The sequence below is a fragment of the Triplophysa rosa genome, linkage group LG21, assembly GCF_024868665.1.
Source record: "Triplophysa rosa linkage group LG21, Trosa_1v2, whole genome shotgun sequence".
Taxonomy (NCBI): Eukaryota; Metazoa; Chordata; class Actinopteri; order Cypriniformes; family Nemacheilidae; genus Triplophysa; species Triplophysa rosa.
The window spans coordinates 16,590,429-16,607,746 of NC_079910.1; the positions used below are offsets into that span (position 1 = coordinate 16,590,429).

Below are 17,318 nucleotides of genomic sequence, written 5' to 3' on the forward strand. Positions count from 1 at the left end.
CTGGTTCTCAATTGACTTACCTGGTTAAATAAAGGTGTAATAATAATATGGCTTCGAAACGAAGCTATCCGTACGTAGCGGAAAAATGGCAACAACGTAAAGCAAAAGAACAAGAACTAGAACGCTGTGTTTTTGTACTATTTTAAAGTCTTATTAAAGTACATACTGTATTTACAAAACAGTTGGTTTGACTGGGCATTCGATAGTCATGAATTTAGGGACCGTCTCCAAAGTTACATACACATTAATATTCTAACTTCAATAGCATTTACAGGGAATGACTTAGTCACAAAACCAGCTGTACAATGTTCATGTGAGTCTCAGCTATATTGTATAACTGTATTTCGTTTGCCCATGATAATATGTAATTGTTGTGTCATCACATTTAGAGAATAATTGATATGTTTTATTTTTGAATGCTTAGCTTTCTTGAGTAAACTATATTTATCATGTTTTATTTTTGTTAATCACTCATTTGATTAGTAAAAAGCTAGATGGTTCCAGAGCCATGTGTTACTTTAGGTAAAGGATTATTTACATGTCAATCAAAATGTGAATTTAATTTGTACTTAATTGTTCTTACTGTCAGTTTAAGTTTTTTTGTCTTTCAGTTTTAATTAGTTTAAGTGTGTTAATTGATTTATCATTTTATTTCTTATAGTTTACATTTATGCTCAACTAATTTTAATTATTATGACAAGGGCCCCTCACGAGGGTTTGCATAGGGCCCCCAGAAGTCTAGGATCAGCACTGTCATTACCCGTTTATAAAAAAAATTGAGTATTTAGCTTAAAGGGATAGTTCATCCAAAAATGACTACCATGCTATTTATTTTTCCTATATGGTAGTCGATGGGGGATGAGATCTGTTTGGTTACTTACATTTTTCACAATATCTTCTTTTGTGTTCTGCAAAACAAAGAAATTTATACAGGTTTGGAACAACCTGAGTGTGAGCAAAATGACAGAATTTTCATTTTTTGCTGAAGCCACTAAAGGAAAGGTTATAGGGTGCCATTGTTGTCCATTTAAATATAGTGAAGTAAACAGCAGTTATTATAGTTTGGTTTTCAGTTGTATTGTAGTTTAGTTCATATTTTGAATTAGCTTTTATTTTGAGATGTTTAGATTAGAATTTATATTAATTTTACTTTCCTTTTTAAGTATTTTGTCATGTGCTTTTGTCATTTTATTATTTATTTACAGTATTTTTATGTTGCTGAGTTAGTCATTTTAATGCCTCATGAAATATTCATGAAAACACTGAGATAAATGTTATGACAAAATTGTAAAGGATCGTGCTCTATTGAATTGCCTAAAATAAAGAAATCAGACATGTTGGAAGTCACTCAAATGATTCAACATGATGTAAAAGAGCAGAGAAAACTACATTTCTGAATGGATTCAGATTTTTGCAGCAACACAGAGTAAAGTATATGTGTGTGTTTTTTTGGTAGGATCCATTTCCCTTGACTCAAGGTCCCTTCACTGATTCTTAAGGGCTGAATTGATTTTTAAACTACTCTCCATGAAGCTATGGTCACATCATTGGCCTTGCAGAGCTTGTGTAGGCTTAATCTCCAGCTATCATCTGCTGACACCAGGCCAAAAGTCTGCGGCAGTCCCGGCATCCCATAATTCACTGCTGCTGATAGAGCTCCAAGAAAATGTTCCCCTTGTACACTAATACAGGACCAGCCGAAATCATTAGGGATGCACCGAATGTTCGGCAACAGCAAAATAGCAAAAAAAGGCATTTTAAAGTGTCAGAGAAAGACACAACACGGGACTTGCCGCGCGCGAGTAAATTTCCGAATGAAAGCGTCTTTACTTTGACGTTTACTTTGACATCCTTTGACATCATACAGTGGTCACGTGCACTCAGTTCCCTGTTCCAAACAACTTGTCGAAGTATGTTCTGTGCATCCCGGCCACGAGTGCACCTTCTGAGAGAACAGTCAGCTTTTGTGGGGCGGAGTTTGGAGGAGAGACGTGAACTGAAATGGTTGTCAGTCAGCATCAGTCAGAATTGCTTGCATTGGATGTTTTTTTTCTTTCTTTAAATCATTTTGCAATGTAGCCTATAATAATCCAACAGTTTTCGTTTAATTGTATTTTTAGTTTATAGGCCTAATGTGGAATGACACTTTTTAATGAAGTGTTTTGTTGTAGGGGTACAGAGTAACTTACATTACATTCTTTTCGCAGTCAGTTATAGGTCTAATATAGGCTATTCATGAAGGGAGAGGGCTCAATTTTACCAAGTTTTATTGTATTTTATTGAAAAGCAAGACAAATTATAAAAAGCACATTTTGACCATTCAGTTTATGCAGTAGTGAAAAAAATGGCTAAATAAATAGGAGAAATGCAAAAAAACAAGTTCGGTGTTCGGTATTCGTGTTTCATTTTTATTCGGCGTGTGATCAGAACCAAACTGCTAAAACCATTTTAAAATTGGATCTTTCTGTGCTCGTAGGATGGAATAAAATGATACGAAATCTAAATAGCGTGATTATTTCTGCCAAACATTTCTGTCTTATCAGTACCGTCTTGTTTAGAGATAATGGACTATTGGATAAAAGAAGAAAATCGTAATGTGAATTTGACTTCACATCTGTCATCAAGTTTAAACATCAACAATATGAAAGAGCAAATAGGTATACATAATGTATATATTCAATATATTCACAAGCATTGTTAACCAGAGCATTGTTCACCCCTTATGTATCATAAATAATATATACAAAAACAATTTGTAACATTTCTGGTCACACAGCAGGCCAAAACAGACCCACACAAACAGTCTGTGTTTACACCCAGCAGCTCTCTCTTTTCAGTGATGGTGTAGAATGGGCGGGGCTCGGGCAAGGAACAGATGGACGCTACACAGTGGATCAGAACTGAGTCGCCTTGCCCCCAGTGACCTGGCACCTGACAGCATCATCGCCACGGCAACACTGCCGACCAATAAAAGGAACGCTCGCTGAAATTCTTAATTAGGTGACTAATGCCTAGGCTAGAATGATAGACTTTCAATATTTTGTATTTGTGCACAATCACGTCATACGCAACAGGAAGCAGTAAACAAGAGCAACAATAAGAAAATGGATGTTGTTGCATTAGATGATGAAACATCAATTTTTTTAGATATAGTTTATAAAGCCAATGGTTATAAAAAATAATTATGAAAAAAAGATGTTTGCATTCCTTGCAGAAATTATTTAAAGGGAAGGTTCTCTCAAAAACCTAATGTCATTCCAAACCTGTATGACTTTCTTTCTTCTGCAGAACACAAAAGAAGATATTTTGAAGAATGTTAATAACCAAACAACACTGACCCCCACTGACTTGCATTGTATGAACACAAAACCACAGAGACATTTCTCAAAATATCTTCTTTCGTGTTCTACAGAAGAAAGAGTCATGTGCAGGTTTTGAACAACATACAGGTGAAAAATTGATGACTTTTTCTGTGCATTTTTAATTTTTGGTGAACTATCCCTTTAAGTATTATTACAGTATAAGCATTCTGCAACCTATGGAAAATGGTCTCATTTTTACACTGCTTTATATTTTCACAAATTTGTCACTTTCTGTCGGTAAACACGTTGAGAAAGAAAAGGCTTGTTAAAAAAAAAACAGTCAGCAATGGAGTCAGTAGGCAGCGACCCTAATGTGTGACTTTGGCATGCTGGGAGATTCAGATAGTAAATATTTTCCTGCCAAAGTTGTTACAATACATCACAGTGTGAGCTGCTGTTGTAAGCAGTTTTAACTCATATTTAGTGGAACTATAAGCCTTTTTTAATTGCCTTAAACAAGTGTTGCACTTCTGCTCTCTGGGTCTCTGGGGTTCATGAAAGTTATTATAAAATGTTACCAAAGCCATTTTTACAAGCTTAAAAGCCAAATCATTTACACTGATATGTTTTTCATTGGCAAAATGATAACCATGTGTTCCTGCAGCTCGACTGGTAAATCATCACAGCTTTGATTCTCTGTATATCTATCATACAAAAGCGTCAAATGCATAAACGTGATGCAAATATTTTTTTCATTGCAAAATGAACGCGCTGAATGTAAAACTACCAGTTAATCTCAAACATACAAAATGAAGTGTTTCTCCAGTACGTGTAATAGTTTTTCCAGTCGCTCCGACAGGAAAGCGGCCAATTATACAGAGGCATATGTTACACTCGCACAAAAAAGGTCTTAGACGCGCAGTCAAAAAGCGTGTCTGCCCTGCACTTCACTACAATTACAGCAGTCAGAAAGAATGACCTTATTTGTTCCTACTGCCTATTGCAGCTGCACCGGCCAACTGCACACAGCTGTTGCCAAAGGCTTTCCAATGCCTCAGCAAGCACTGCCATCATTCAGCCTTCCACGGGAGGCTCTCTTAATGCCAACAGAGACCGACAGAGATGAATAGATTGAGAGATAGAGGAGAACATGAGGGAAACTATGATAGGGGTTTTATTAGTGGCCAGCACTCGTCACAAGAAATGAGAAGGTGATGCTTTAAAAGAGCTATTTCTACTACACCCAGATATATGAAAAAATAAACACAACACAACAAAAAGCGGTCAAAAGAAGGAAATTCTGTTTTCATTTACTCACCCTCAAGTTGTTCTAAATCTGTATAAATTTCTAAACAGCTCTCGGCCACCATTGACTACCTTAGTAGGTGAAAATTGCTTTATAAATGTCTTTGTTCTGTTAAACACAAAAGAAGATGTTTTGAAGAATGTTTTGAAGAACGTTTGACTACCATTGTCATTGTTCCTACTATGGTAGTCAATGGTGGCCCAGAACTGACAAGCATTCTTCCAAATCTCTTTCTCTGTGTTCATCAGAACAAAGACATTTTGGCAGATTTGGAACTACTCGAGGGTGAGGAAATGATGACTGAATTTTTATTTAGGGGTGGTCTATCCCTTTAACCCCCTTTCAAAAAACTAGTGTGAACTGTTGCTTTACCTGCTGATAAAAACAGGGTGTTAACAAAAGAAAACAACCCAAGGTTAAGAGCATTATAAATGTCAGAGAAATCGAAATATACAGTACATATAATATCACAGGGCTTTTTACGCTATAAAAGTGTAGAAGTATAATATACTACAGTATACACTTTCCCGAAATAAGAAACGAAACAGCTGCAAGCATATGAGCTGTATAATTCACCTGCCAACATCTAACTAACCCCAGTCTCACACCCTTGGCAGAAGAGGCCGTGCGCTGTCTCGCAACCACACAGACAACTCGCGCATTTCAGGTTTACGTCCACATTCCATAGTGACATTGTGACATCAACCGCAGCTAGGAAACACTTTTGTTCGTGTCTGTATTCCTCACAGACAAATTGTTTGCAGTAGGCACAACCACAGGCCACAAACAGGAAGTCAATAAGCATATGTAAATAAATGGAAAATCAACATTTTTGTCATTAAACGCCATTCAGATGAGTAGGTAATGTCAATTAGGAGACAAAACACGCTACTAATGTGCTTGTTGACTATGTACGGCCATCGATAACTTCTACGGTAAGTGTAATAATGATTATCAGCGAATCAATGAAACCTTGCTAAATCAATTCTCAGGGTCTCTGCATTGCATTTAGTGAAAATACTGTTGTTCCACCAAACCTGACATCATTTCCAGCAGGCATTAAATGAATGCATTAGAAGCCTGTGTTTGAACATGCGGTGTGTGTAGAGGAGAGGATGCAAGCTCAGCGATAAATATTCTCCTGGAGGAGACAGTCTGGCCTAACGCTGTGAAAGCAATAAAACGCTCTTCATGATCCACAGTTAAATTCAAACAGCATGGCCCCGGCACAAATATCATTCTCTTTTCTCATTTGTGACCCGCCACCAAGTTTGTTTTTTCCACCAGGCGTCTGCTAGAAAGAGTTACTTTCACTTCTCTGTCAGCAAAGAATTATGGGATTTTTGTAATGTGGTCGCAACAAAAAGTTCCAGTCTTGCTAACAAACACTGTGTGCTGCAGAGGGCGCATTTTAATAAACACTAAACAAATGAAATAATTTTATTTCATTTAGCAAAAAAAAGAAATCCATTATCATTGTAACTTTTCAAATCATGGTTAAAAGAGAACCTCAATTTGTGAATAATAGTGCCAACGCCGGCCTAACGCTGAAACAAAAACGATGAATAACTTGCTTTGAAAGCACTTCACTGCAGTAAAACAGAAACGAATGGTGCTAGTGGAGAGAATGGGCCAGATTTCTCACAAGAGCTCTTCGACAGCAATAGATATACAGTACATACTCCATTATGATATTTTCCTGATCAAGTCTTAGAGTGGTAGTCTTCAGGTTGATAATCTTGCTCTCTACTGAAGTTTAACACTCAGATTTAACACGCAACACTACATACTTAACACTATATACGTAGGCCTATCTGAAGGTCTGAAATTGAACATGATGGTTTTACAGCATCTTTATTATAAGACTTTCAAACACAGAAGTATTTGAGATACAAATACTGAAAACAGTTTTGAAAAGAGAAGGACCGATATTTCGGCCAATAATCGTTTTCGGTCGACAAAAGCCATTTTTCACACTACGGACTAGTATAGTTTAAAACATATGACTGATCAGGGCCGATTTGTTCTGTCAATCAAAAGAGGACAGGAAAATGCAATAAATTTGTGCAACGAATTCACAAAGTTAAGAAATATTATTTAACTTTCAGAATCGGCATTGGCAGATAACAATCGTCTATCGGTGGAGAAATTCAGTATTGCGCATCTCTAGTTATTGAGTTCAAAGATAATTATTCGCTTTTATCTCCAGTTGGTAAAAGATGTAATTATCACACTTCACTTGAACAAGGTCATGATCACATTTTAGTCTAGGATGTAATAAATATTGGATAAAATTAGGATCAACAAAGTTTATTTTTTATTAAAAAAAGTTTTAATATTTTTTAACAATTCATTTTTCAAAATGCTGACGTGACGAATACAGTATATACACAAAGTAAAATCGTCAAAGGTCAAATTAACACTCACAGTGTTTATAATCCACACTATATACTGTGAGTATACTGTATATATACTATATACTTTTTTAACACTGGCGATTTTGCTGTGCACCACATCTATTTCACTTTTAAACAATTCGTAAAGACGCTTGCAATCGTAGAGGAAGTTAAACTGTAAGTGATATTTAATTCTACACCGACACAGAACATTTGTACTAATGTTGTTGTAAATGAAAGCAAGCAGGGTGACGGTGTGTGTTTCACTGTCATTAAAAACAACCTTATTTCCAAGTGAAGGACTTCATCTGTCAAAACCCTTTTCACCATAATAAAGAAGCAGCCGTCGTTTCCTTTCTTATGCGCACAACCGTGAAATCGCTTGTCAAAACCTCTGAGATTCCTAACAGGTTGAAGCAAGACGCGCCAATGCCATGAATATCACGTGTGGCAGTAAGAAGGCAGCTGTTCAAGTGTATAAATCTCCTCCATGGTTTTTTGAATATGTACATAAACATTGATTGGTGAATGTCCCTTGTATCAACGAATGATTTGTGAATACTTTGTGTGTTCGTTTTAGATCTGTATGGCACTTATAGACACAAGCATCATGTTTTCCCACCGTGATTGTCGTTTTCCGTGCTTCCCATCCGGGCCATCTCAGGGGGGTGGGTTTGTTTGGCAGTGCGCCCCTTAGACATGCCCGAAGACGGTTTCACCACCCGGGCACCACTGGAGGCGTCCATGCCTGTTTCGAGCACAAACAGATCAGGTTAATCGAAATCCTAACAGCATGCAAACAGAATAATCACATGATGCTTTCTCTGTGTTTTCAAGTATGATTATTGAGACCTGCTGTGACAGTATACACACAGTGAATAAATCACACACACGATCATCTAGAACACATATTTGTCATAAGATTTGGCCTGATTGTATGGGGGAAAATAACAAATACTGTCTGCTATTCTAGGATTCTAGAAACTTTATCAATGAAAGCACAAAATAAAAAAATAAAAAAAGATTTTTTAAGAACAGCACAAAGTGAATTCTCAGATCTCCATCCATTAATCCATTTATCCATCGAGCATCTAATCCATCTATTTATATCTATCTACAGGCCTGTGTATGTATGTATCTTGTGTAGAAGTTTTTGATGCTATTATTTTTTTTACAATTAATTATGATGGTAACGTCTCGGTTACGACTGTAGCCTTTGTTCCCTGATGGAGGGAACGAGATCTTGTGTTGAGAGACAGACTGGGGTTTGATCTTGAGAACCTATCATCTCTGAGAGGAATTTAAAAAGGCCAATGAACTTGGCGAATGGCACACGCACGCCAGTCTCCGCCCCGTGCATACGAGTATAAAAGGAGATGGTGGCACCCATTCGTTCATCTTTTTGAGCTGAGGAACCTGAGAGAAGTACTGGACACAACACGGTAGAGGTTGGGTCTTCCTCCCCAGGGGGGAGTGCCTGCAGGCTCACCACCTGGTCCCGAAAGGGAGTGGCGGGAACCTTGGGCACGTAGCCTAGCCGGGGTCTCAGGATAACGTGATAATCGCCCTGCCCAACTCTAGGCACTCGTGGGACACGGAGAACGCCTGGAGGTCCCCTACCCTCTTGATGGAGGCAAGCGCCACTAAGAGCACCATCTTCATCGTTAAATGAGGAAGACTGGCATCTCTCAGGGGCTGACTGGCATCTCTCAGGGGCTCGAAAGGGGCCATACAAAGGCCCTGTAGGACCACATTAAGAGATTGTGATGAGCGGAAATAACGGCTACATACACTTTCAGAGTGGACGGGGAGAGGCTGCTCTAGAGTCTTTCTCAGGAAGGACAACACTAACGCGATCGGGCATCTCCGTGGGTCTTCACCTCGGGAAGAACACCGGGACGAGAAGAGGTGCCACTTAAAGGTGTATAAACGCCTAGTGGCGGGGGCTCTAGCCAGCAGGACGGTCTCAACGACTGCCGGCGGCAAGCCGCTCAGACTCTCCTCGTCCCATCCAGGGGCCAGACATGGAGGTTCCAGAAGTCTGGCCTGGGGTGCTACACCGTGCCCTTCCCCTGCGACAGAAGGTCCTCCATCAGGGGAATCGGCCAGGGGGGATTGTCATAGGAGCCACCAGGTCTAAGAACCAAGTCTGGTTGGGCCAGTAAGGCGCAACTAACAGCACTTGATGTCCCTCTTCCCTGACCTTGCACAGGGGACTTCATCACCTGCTGACTCCAAAGGAGGAGGCGACGGGCGAGTTGTAACCTCTGCCGTGAGCGTATACTACTTGATGATTGATGTACGCCACGGCAGTCGTGCTGTCCGACCAGACCAGCACGTGTTTATCCTGGACGAGAGGTTGAAACCTCCGTCCAGTACAGCCAGCAACTCTAGGCAGTTGATGTGCCACCGCAGAGGGGGGCCCATTCAGCGCCCCGACACTGCGTGCCCATTGTACACGGGACCTCACCCATGCAGGGAGGCCACTGTTGTGATGCCAACGCGCCTCAAGACCTGCCCGAGCAGAACCCCTGCTCGGAGGAAGGTCAAGTCTGATCAAGGGGTGAGGGTGCGAAGGCACTGAGGCGTGATAATAATACGTGCATCAACCCGAGCGGGATACCCCTGCCGAGGACGCCATATGCCCCAGGAGCCTCTGAAAAGTTTCAGGGGGACCGCTGGTGTCTGTCTGAACGTTTCAGACTGCTCAGTACCAACTGTGCGCGATCGTTGGTGAGACGCGCTGCCAGTGGGACAGAGTCGAGTTCCATACCGAGATAAGAGGTGCTCTGCGCTGGGGAGAGCTTGCTCTTTTCGCGGCTGACTGAGTGAGCCAAGATAAGCCAGTCGTCGAGATAGTTGAGTATCCGTGCGCCCTGTCCCCTGAGGGGAGCTAGGGCAGCCTCCACGAGTTTGGTAAAGACCCGGGGAGGGAGGGCCAGACCGAAGGGCGGGACTTTGTACTGGTACCGAAGCAGCGAACTCGCTCGGGAAGCAGACGGGGTTGCGGCAGCGTTCAAAAAGAACGTAGCCAGCCGTGACCGCAACACCGCCGTAGGACTTGGGGATGAGTCTGTCACACCCAAGAACACAGCTGCGAGACATGCCCGCAACTGTGAGAAATGTGCTCTTTTAGATGCTCTGTGGCTGCCGTTTCGCCCAGGGGAAGTCTGCTCGAACACAGGGGGAGTTCCGCTGCACGCGTCTTAAGTCCAGCAGTGTACTAGTTTTCTCGAAGAGAATAGTTGGCTGACATCCAGTCACGCAGGTTCCGAAGAACAAAAAGATGAATGAATGGGCGCCGCCATCTCCTTTTATACCCGTATGCACGGGGCGGAGACTGACGTGCGCGTGCCATTCGTCAAGTTCATTGATGTTTTCAAATTCCTCTCGGAGATGATAGGTTCTCAGGATCAAACCCCAGTCTGTCTCTCAACACAACGTCGAGAGACCGACTGAAAGGGAACACTTTACAACAAGGTTGAATACATTAACACAATTGGGATAGTTCACCCAAAAATGAAAATTCTGTCATGGATTACTCACTCTCTAGTTGTTCCAAACATGTATATTTTTTGTGTTTGGCAGAACACAGAGAAAGATATTTGGAAGAATGTTAGCCACTAAGATTTCTGGGGCACCATTGACTACCATAGTAGGAAAAAATAAAATGGTAGTCAGAGGTGCCCCAGAACTTTTTGCTTTCCTTTATTAGATATTTCTCAAAATATCTTCCTTTGTGTTTAACACAAGAAATAATACAATAATTCTTGCTACTATGGTAGACAATGATGCCCCTGAAATGTCAGTTGCTAACATTCTTCCAAATATCTTTCTCTGTGTTCAACAGAACAAGGAAATTTAAACAGGTTTGGAACAACTTGAGGGTGAGTAAATGATGACAGAATTAACATTTTTGGGTGAACTATCCCTTTAAAATGAACTAACAATGACAGCATTTAGGTTCAGCTAGATATATTCTTTGTTAATGTTAATATCCGAATATGCTTACACAGTTTAATAAAAAGGTATACTATAGTATATAGTATTTAACATTAATATAACATTAGTTACTGAACCAACATTAAAAAAGAATACATCTCCAAATCCAATGTTAACAAAAATGAACAAAAATATGACAAATTATTGTTCACCGTTAGATCATGATATCCAATTAACTAATGTTAATAATATTATAAGAACATAATAATAATACTGTTATTATCATAACATTAAAACTATGTAATTATATTAAGTTCTTGATATAGAACATAATAAAATGTTGCCCTTATTTTACTATTAATTTTATGTACGAAAGCATTTGGTACTTCAATTAAAAAAATGTCACATTTTACTATATTAAAAAAGTAAATTTACATAATTAAAAACAGATCATTAAATCACATAATTAAAAACAGTCTGTTTCAGAAACGGAACAATTTTTTTCTATACAGAGTTATACGGGCAGTAATGAATGAAGCCTGACAATGAGTTATTAAAATAAACAGAACAGATTAGCCTGTGATCATACTTTCTTATTAACTTCAATAAATGTCATTTCAGTCCTTCATTAAGCTTGGCCTAATGGGTCACTAATTTGTGTCTATTTAAATCGCCATTAATCTTGTGTTGTATTATTTGCAGAACAGTGACCGGGCATATGGCTGTATGATTTATCATGTGTGCCGGCAACACGTTTCTGATGAATGTTCATTGAGAAGGTTTACTTTAGACAGTAAAGCCAGATCAAACTTTTTTATAACAAAAAGTAAAAATGTTCAACTCGACTCACTTTTATTGTCACATCACCACGTGTGGTGAGTGAAAATGTTCCTACATGTGAGAGTTCTTGAGAACTATAGGGAGGAGAAAGTGGGTTTTACCCCCTCACATTACATTACAACTTCATCTGGGCTTCCAGACTTTGGTGAATTTACCATATTTTTTCAGGACAAATATGGAGCAAAACAACTGATAAATATCAGGAAAATGTTTTGAAGACATCTAGTAAAACATGTTAAATAAAAAAAAAAACTTGTGAAGACATTTAAAGTGGTCCTTACTTGCAAAGAAAAAACAGGCTCATAAATCAGCCAAATAAAGTCGAAAGGTTTGTGTCAAGAGTTAGATTTAGGAGCTAGTGGATTAAAATATCATCGGCCCAGTATGAAAACTATGGAAGTCTAACCTGCGTGTGTCTGTGTGTGAAGTGCCACATGTAGAACGGGGTAACAGTATTATCACAGCATTATTAACCACAAAAACCATATTATCACTGAATAGTTTCCTCTCCCTGTGGCACAGTCAAGCAAAGCCATCGCAGACACCGGCCCTGCCATCACCTAACCCACATCCAGAAGAAAGATAGATCTTCAAGTGCTGAATATCATTAGACCAAATTATTTATGGCCCGGAGACTAAAGCTCATTTATGAGCCAGAAGTCTGTTCCAAAAAGGAAAAGAGCAATAAGGTAATAGGAAAAGCAGCTGGTAGGACTAAGTGCTCTGGTATTTGGGGAATTTATCATGGACACATCAAAACACACTTTAGAGGGAAACAGACATGGGTCATTGATATAGTGCAGTACTTCTATCCATTTCCAATACCTGTTACATTGATGATTATGTCATTTCCTGGAGGATGATGTCACTTTGAAGCTCTAGGTGTTGGTTGAAGTGACATTATCAACCAAAAAAAGCGTCTGCTAAATGACTAAATTATGATAGACATTAAAAAACTATGGGTAGAGTATATATTTCTTAATAAATGACCGTTTTCATTTTAGAAGTCTCTTGGTGAACTAGGCAACATCGAGGCAACATCCACCCAAACCAAATGTACCACATTCACTCAATTATGATTTCCAGAAAAGTGAGTTTTCCAACACATCCCACAAGCGTAATGTGATGGCGGACATGATGAAGATGCACTCAATGACCCACATAAGTCTTCCGAAGAGTGCTTAAATAGTGTGTGTGTGTTATGTCTGATACATACACACCACGTCCAATGTTGCATTTACAAATAGGCTTCACCGCACCTTTTACGCGTTAAACCACAATGCTTTGTAAAGGCAAACTCGGTGCCCTCACTGACACGATTGACAGATAATCGAACTCCTCAAAGGCCACACCTACCTGGAAAGCCCGATCCACCCAACACTGTGAGCGGGTGAGAGGGGTCACCCACGTGGGGTCAGGCTGTAGCCTTTACTCTCGCGTCGCGCCGCTTCACTTTACATGGCAAACGCACCTGACGCGCAGGGGGTCGGTCGCGTCCGCCGCGGACAGACGGGCGTCACGCGTATCCGCGGAGGAAGATGATGACGAAGAAGGAGGAAGAGGAGGCGAGGAGGAAAAAAAGCCGAGGAAGAGAAAGCTGAACACTTTCACCTTGTTTGCAGACTCCACACGGTGCCCCTCTTCATTAATATGAAATCCACGAGCTCTCTCTGTAACCTCGCGTTGAAATCCAACTCAAAAGCACACGCGCAAATACACAGCAACGCCGCCAAAAAATATGAAAATACAAGAAGCTTTCATAGGCAGTCAAGCAAAATGGCGACTTTAATACGAAGGAGGAGTAAAAAAATCCTCGCGCTGTTGCTAAAGGAGGCACGGGGATCTGTTTAGTGCAGTAATCTTCCACATCCACGAGGGCGAGAGAAGTGAACGCGGGGGGGAACGCGCAGCTCTGCGCAGCCCCTCGATTCCCGTCCTTACCTCGGGATTATGCCATGTATTATTTTCATACGAATATTATCTCCGCGGCCGTGTACAGTAACAGTATGGGCGCTGGGTCACGCGCGTATCCGCCGCTGACAGTTGTGACCACAGTCGGCAGGCAAGTTGCAAACTCTCGCGTTATTATTTATGATCGTTCAATTTGATATCAGGCCAGTCGTTTAGGTATTCGTGCGTAATAAAGCTCCATCCTGAAGGGAAGCGTTTGATGCGGCTCGACGTCACGCCGCTCGATTATGACGAAAAGGGTCATTCTGTGCAACATTATGACGTCGTGTGATTCTCGTGAGTTTGGAAAACATATTTTGTTTCATTTTTAATAATATTTTTTAGTTTTATGGACTGCCTACAGTTATAAAGCAATTTAGTGGATATTGTTGCTGTCTATAAATTTAGTAATTATCTGGAACCTTTGCTGACCAAACAAGTTTGCCAAGACATTGATGAGGAAAAAAGGCTAGTAACATTTGAAATATAAAGCATTAACAGGAGAGTTTAACTTTATTTGCAGTGCAAATATGTTTAGTATCATTGTTTATATTCCTATAATGTTAATTTTCCCAAGTAAGATGCTAAATGGGCTATTTTCAACCCTACCATTGAGTAATACTGTTTGGGAAAAGTTCAAAACGGATGTCAAAACGTCATGAAGTTATTAAAAGTGACTGTAGAATATTTGACCTATAAATTCTTTTCGCTTCAAACTATGACGTAATGTAACTAACCATTATTACAGTGTCGACCAGTAGGGGGCGGCAAATGACTGCTTTTCAGAGGCTTTCACTGCGACTTAAAATCTGTCTCTAAGAAATGCTCATTTCATGTCTGTAAATGGCAAAATTAGACAACTTTCAGTCCTGAAATGCATACATTGCCCCAAATACGTCAACTGCTTTTTATCCTTTTGTAAGATACTTTTCTTCCTGCTTTTAATTCACACATCACTTTATTTACAGAAAGACCTGTTTGTTGTTGCTGTTCCTCTTGCCTGTTCTATCTGTCTCATATAAGTTTCATTCTCATAAAAACATCCACTAGAGACCAGTAAAGTTCAGTATTATTAGACAGCGGGATGGCTTTATGACAGATGATAACAGGTGATGACCACTTAAAATGTCCGTGTGCTGCGCAGCGCTGTCTCTCAAACCATCACTCACAGATCTTTAATAATGCAAAAGTAACATCAATCTAAACCCTGTAGGCTTTGAGATATTGTACAGTGTTAATAGGCTATGTGTCAGAGTCAGACACTAACACAATCCACTACAGCAGAGATGCAGCAGTCCAGTTTAGAAGTAATTGTATAGAAAAAAATATGGAATAGAGGCCAAACAGTGCACAACCTCACTGTCATTGACTGGTGAGGTCCAGCCTACTGTGAAATGGGTTACGAAGCACTCTGACATAATGGGCAGTTCATCTCGTTTGGACACAAACCCTGACCTGTGGGAAATGTTAGCAGTCCAGCTGCACCATTTCACACCATGCAATGACACGCAGCAAGTGAAGCGGTGTGAAAAAATGCCTCAGCTCAGATGAACTTCTCACTGATGAAATCCAAGAATAAGACATGGAATGAAGTTTGGTTTTGCTATTGAGACTTGAAGAGCATTTCGTTTTCTTTGATCATTTTAAGCAGGTTCCTTTACAAGTTGAACCCAAGTTTGCAGAGAGAACTCGTAATTCATCTACTAGTAAACTCATTATTAATCATAATTAATTCAGTTGTTTAAACCCAAATTAGTTATTTAGACTTTAAAAATAATGACATTATTTATAATAATATAATACAATTAAATTGTTTTATAATAATAGTAGTACTACTACTATAGTAGATGTTACATTTAATGATGAATTCATAAGATAGTTAAAAAATAATACAAATTACATAGTAGGCTACCTCTACTTTCTCTTTTTCTCTCCATCTCCTTATTACCCTTTCTTATCAATACAGCCCAAAATTAATGATTATGGTTGAACACAGATCAACAGACCATAAATCTATTGTGGTCAGAATCTCCAGTGGTTCTGATTTATGAAATAAACGTGTGTTGCTGATGAAGCAAAATGGTGTGATAGATGTCGAACACCATTAAGATTTCTCATCGCTTACTGTCAACCCACTGGATCCAGAGGAGAAGAGCAGGACAGAGAACAGACGTAAATGATAACCAAGAGAAACTGGACCTGGTGTGTGTGTTGTCTGATACAGAGATGATCAGTCAGACATAACAACGAGAACAACATGGAGTGGGTAACATGAGTTTTGTGGAGCACGACATGAACAAAGTCCACGAGGAAAGCGCAGTCATATATCACAATATCACAATAACAGAGCAGTTCAGGGATGCCATATAAAACGTTTCGGTCACAGATCTACGTGTAGGAAAAAGGTAAAGCACCCTCTGGATACAGGCCTCTAACTGCCATCAGTACTGTCACCGTTTGATTGGTTAAGCCATGTGGCAGCCAATGAGGCATAACCCCTCAGCTCGAGCTCTGTCACGCAAGGTCACAGGCTGCTATAATTTGTGTGTGCGTCTGTGTTTTAAACACGCAGATTATTATGAAGCTGCAACACTCAACGTCGCGCGGTAATTGCCTCTTTTACGCTCCGATCACACGTTAACGCCTGACGGAGGGCGTGTCTGAAGCGTGGCCGACGCGATCGTCATAGTGACAACAGCCAGTTAAATTGTTCTCCGGTCTTGCATGAACGCAATTGGCTAGTGCCTACACTGGGTTATTTGCATAAGGTTTGAGGCGTTCTTCCGCGCAAGTTGAAAATGTTCAACTCGAGCTATGAATTCGCGCGAAGAGTTTTCGCGTCACTCACGCAAAAATAGCGAACTTTTCCCGCGAGTAATAAAGAGCGTGGAACGCGATTGCTCGCGTTTGGTGTGAACACAGTATTAGAACAAGCTGTGTGTCGCGCCGCGCCGCGTCCGGTGTAGACACGCTACGGGCTGAAATCAATCCCTCCAGCCTTCTTAAAGATGGAACAAAAGAACAGGTGGGACGAGGGGAACGAGTTAAAAATGCTGTTAATAGCGTTTGTGTTCATTTGCGCAAGGAGAAACAGGAGAGCGTTTGGTTGAGGAGTGTTTGTAGTAGAGATGAGAACAAGAGAAGCTGCTGTGAAATTTGGGATTTGGGGACGAACGTTCTAGTGTCATAACCACACAGATTGTTCACGCAAAAATGAAACTTATTTAATCATTTATTCACCCATCATGTCATTTCAAACCTGTGTGACGTTCTTCTGGAGAACACAAAATAAGATATTTTGTAGAATGTTGGTAAGTAACCAAAACAACACTGGACCACACTGACTTCCACAAAATGGTCTTAAGTTCACTGTTTGGATGGATATAACTTTAGAATAAGAATGTTGTTTTATTATTTATACCAGTATCATGATAACAAGTATGAGGTTTAAGGTTTTGTCCCATAGACTTCCATTATTGAAAGTGCCTTAAACATGATTTTTGATTGTTCTAACAAAGCAAGGCACACGCTAAAACTAGGCTATTTTCTTTTAGTGTTAATAAAGACTTTCAGGTGAGTTGT

At 40.0% G+C, this 17,318-nt stretch overlaps 1 protein-coding gene across 3 annotated transcripts in view; it reads right to left on the reverse strand.

Moving 5' to 3' along the window:
- znf512b (zinc finger protein 512B) overlaps positions 1 to 13,985 on the reverse strand; it is a 72,285-nt gene extending 58,300 nt beyond the window's left edge. For 2 of the 3 annotated variants that reach the window (XM_057362910.1, XM_057362908.1), the window contains exons 1-2: positions 13,143 to 13,985; positions 7,627 to 7,752 (exon numbers count right to left, since the gene is read on the reverse strand). In XM_057362910.1, the coding sequence (XP_057218893.1) occupies positions 7,627 to 7,750 (124 nt within the window). In that variant the 5' untranslated portion in view covers positions 7,751 to 7,752; positions 13,143 to 13,985. The remainder of the gene's footprint in view (positions 1 to 7,626; positions 7,753 to 13,142) is intronic. The other variant, XM_057362909.1, reaches the window with a different exon arrangement.
- Between the last annotated feature and the right edge of the window lie 3,333 nt (positions 13,986 to 17,318).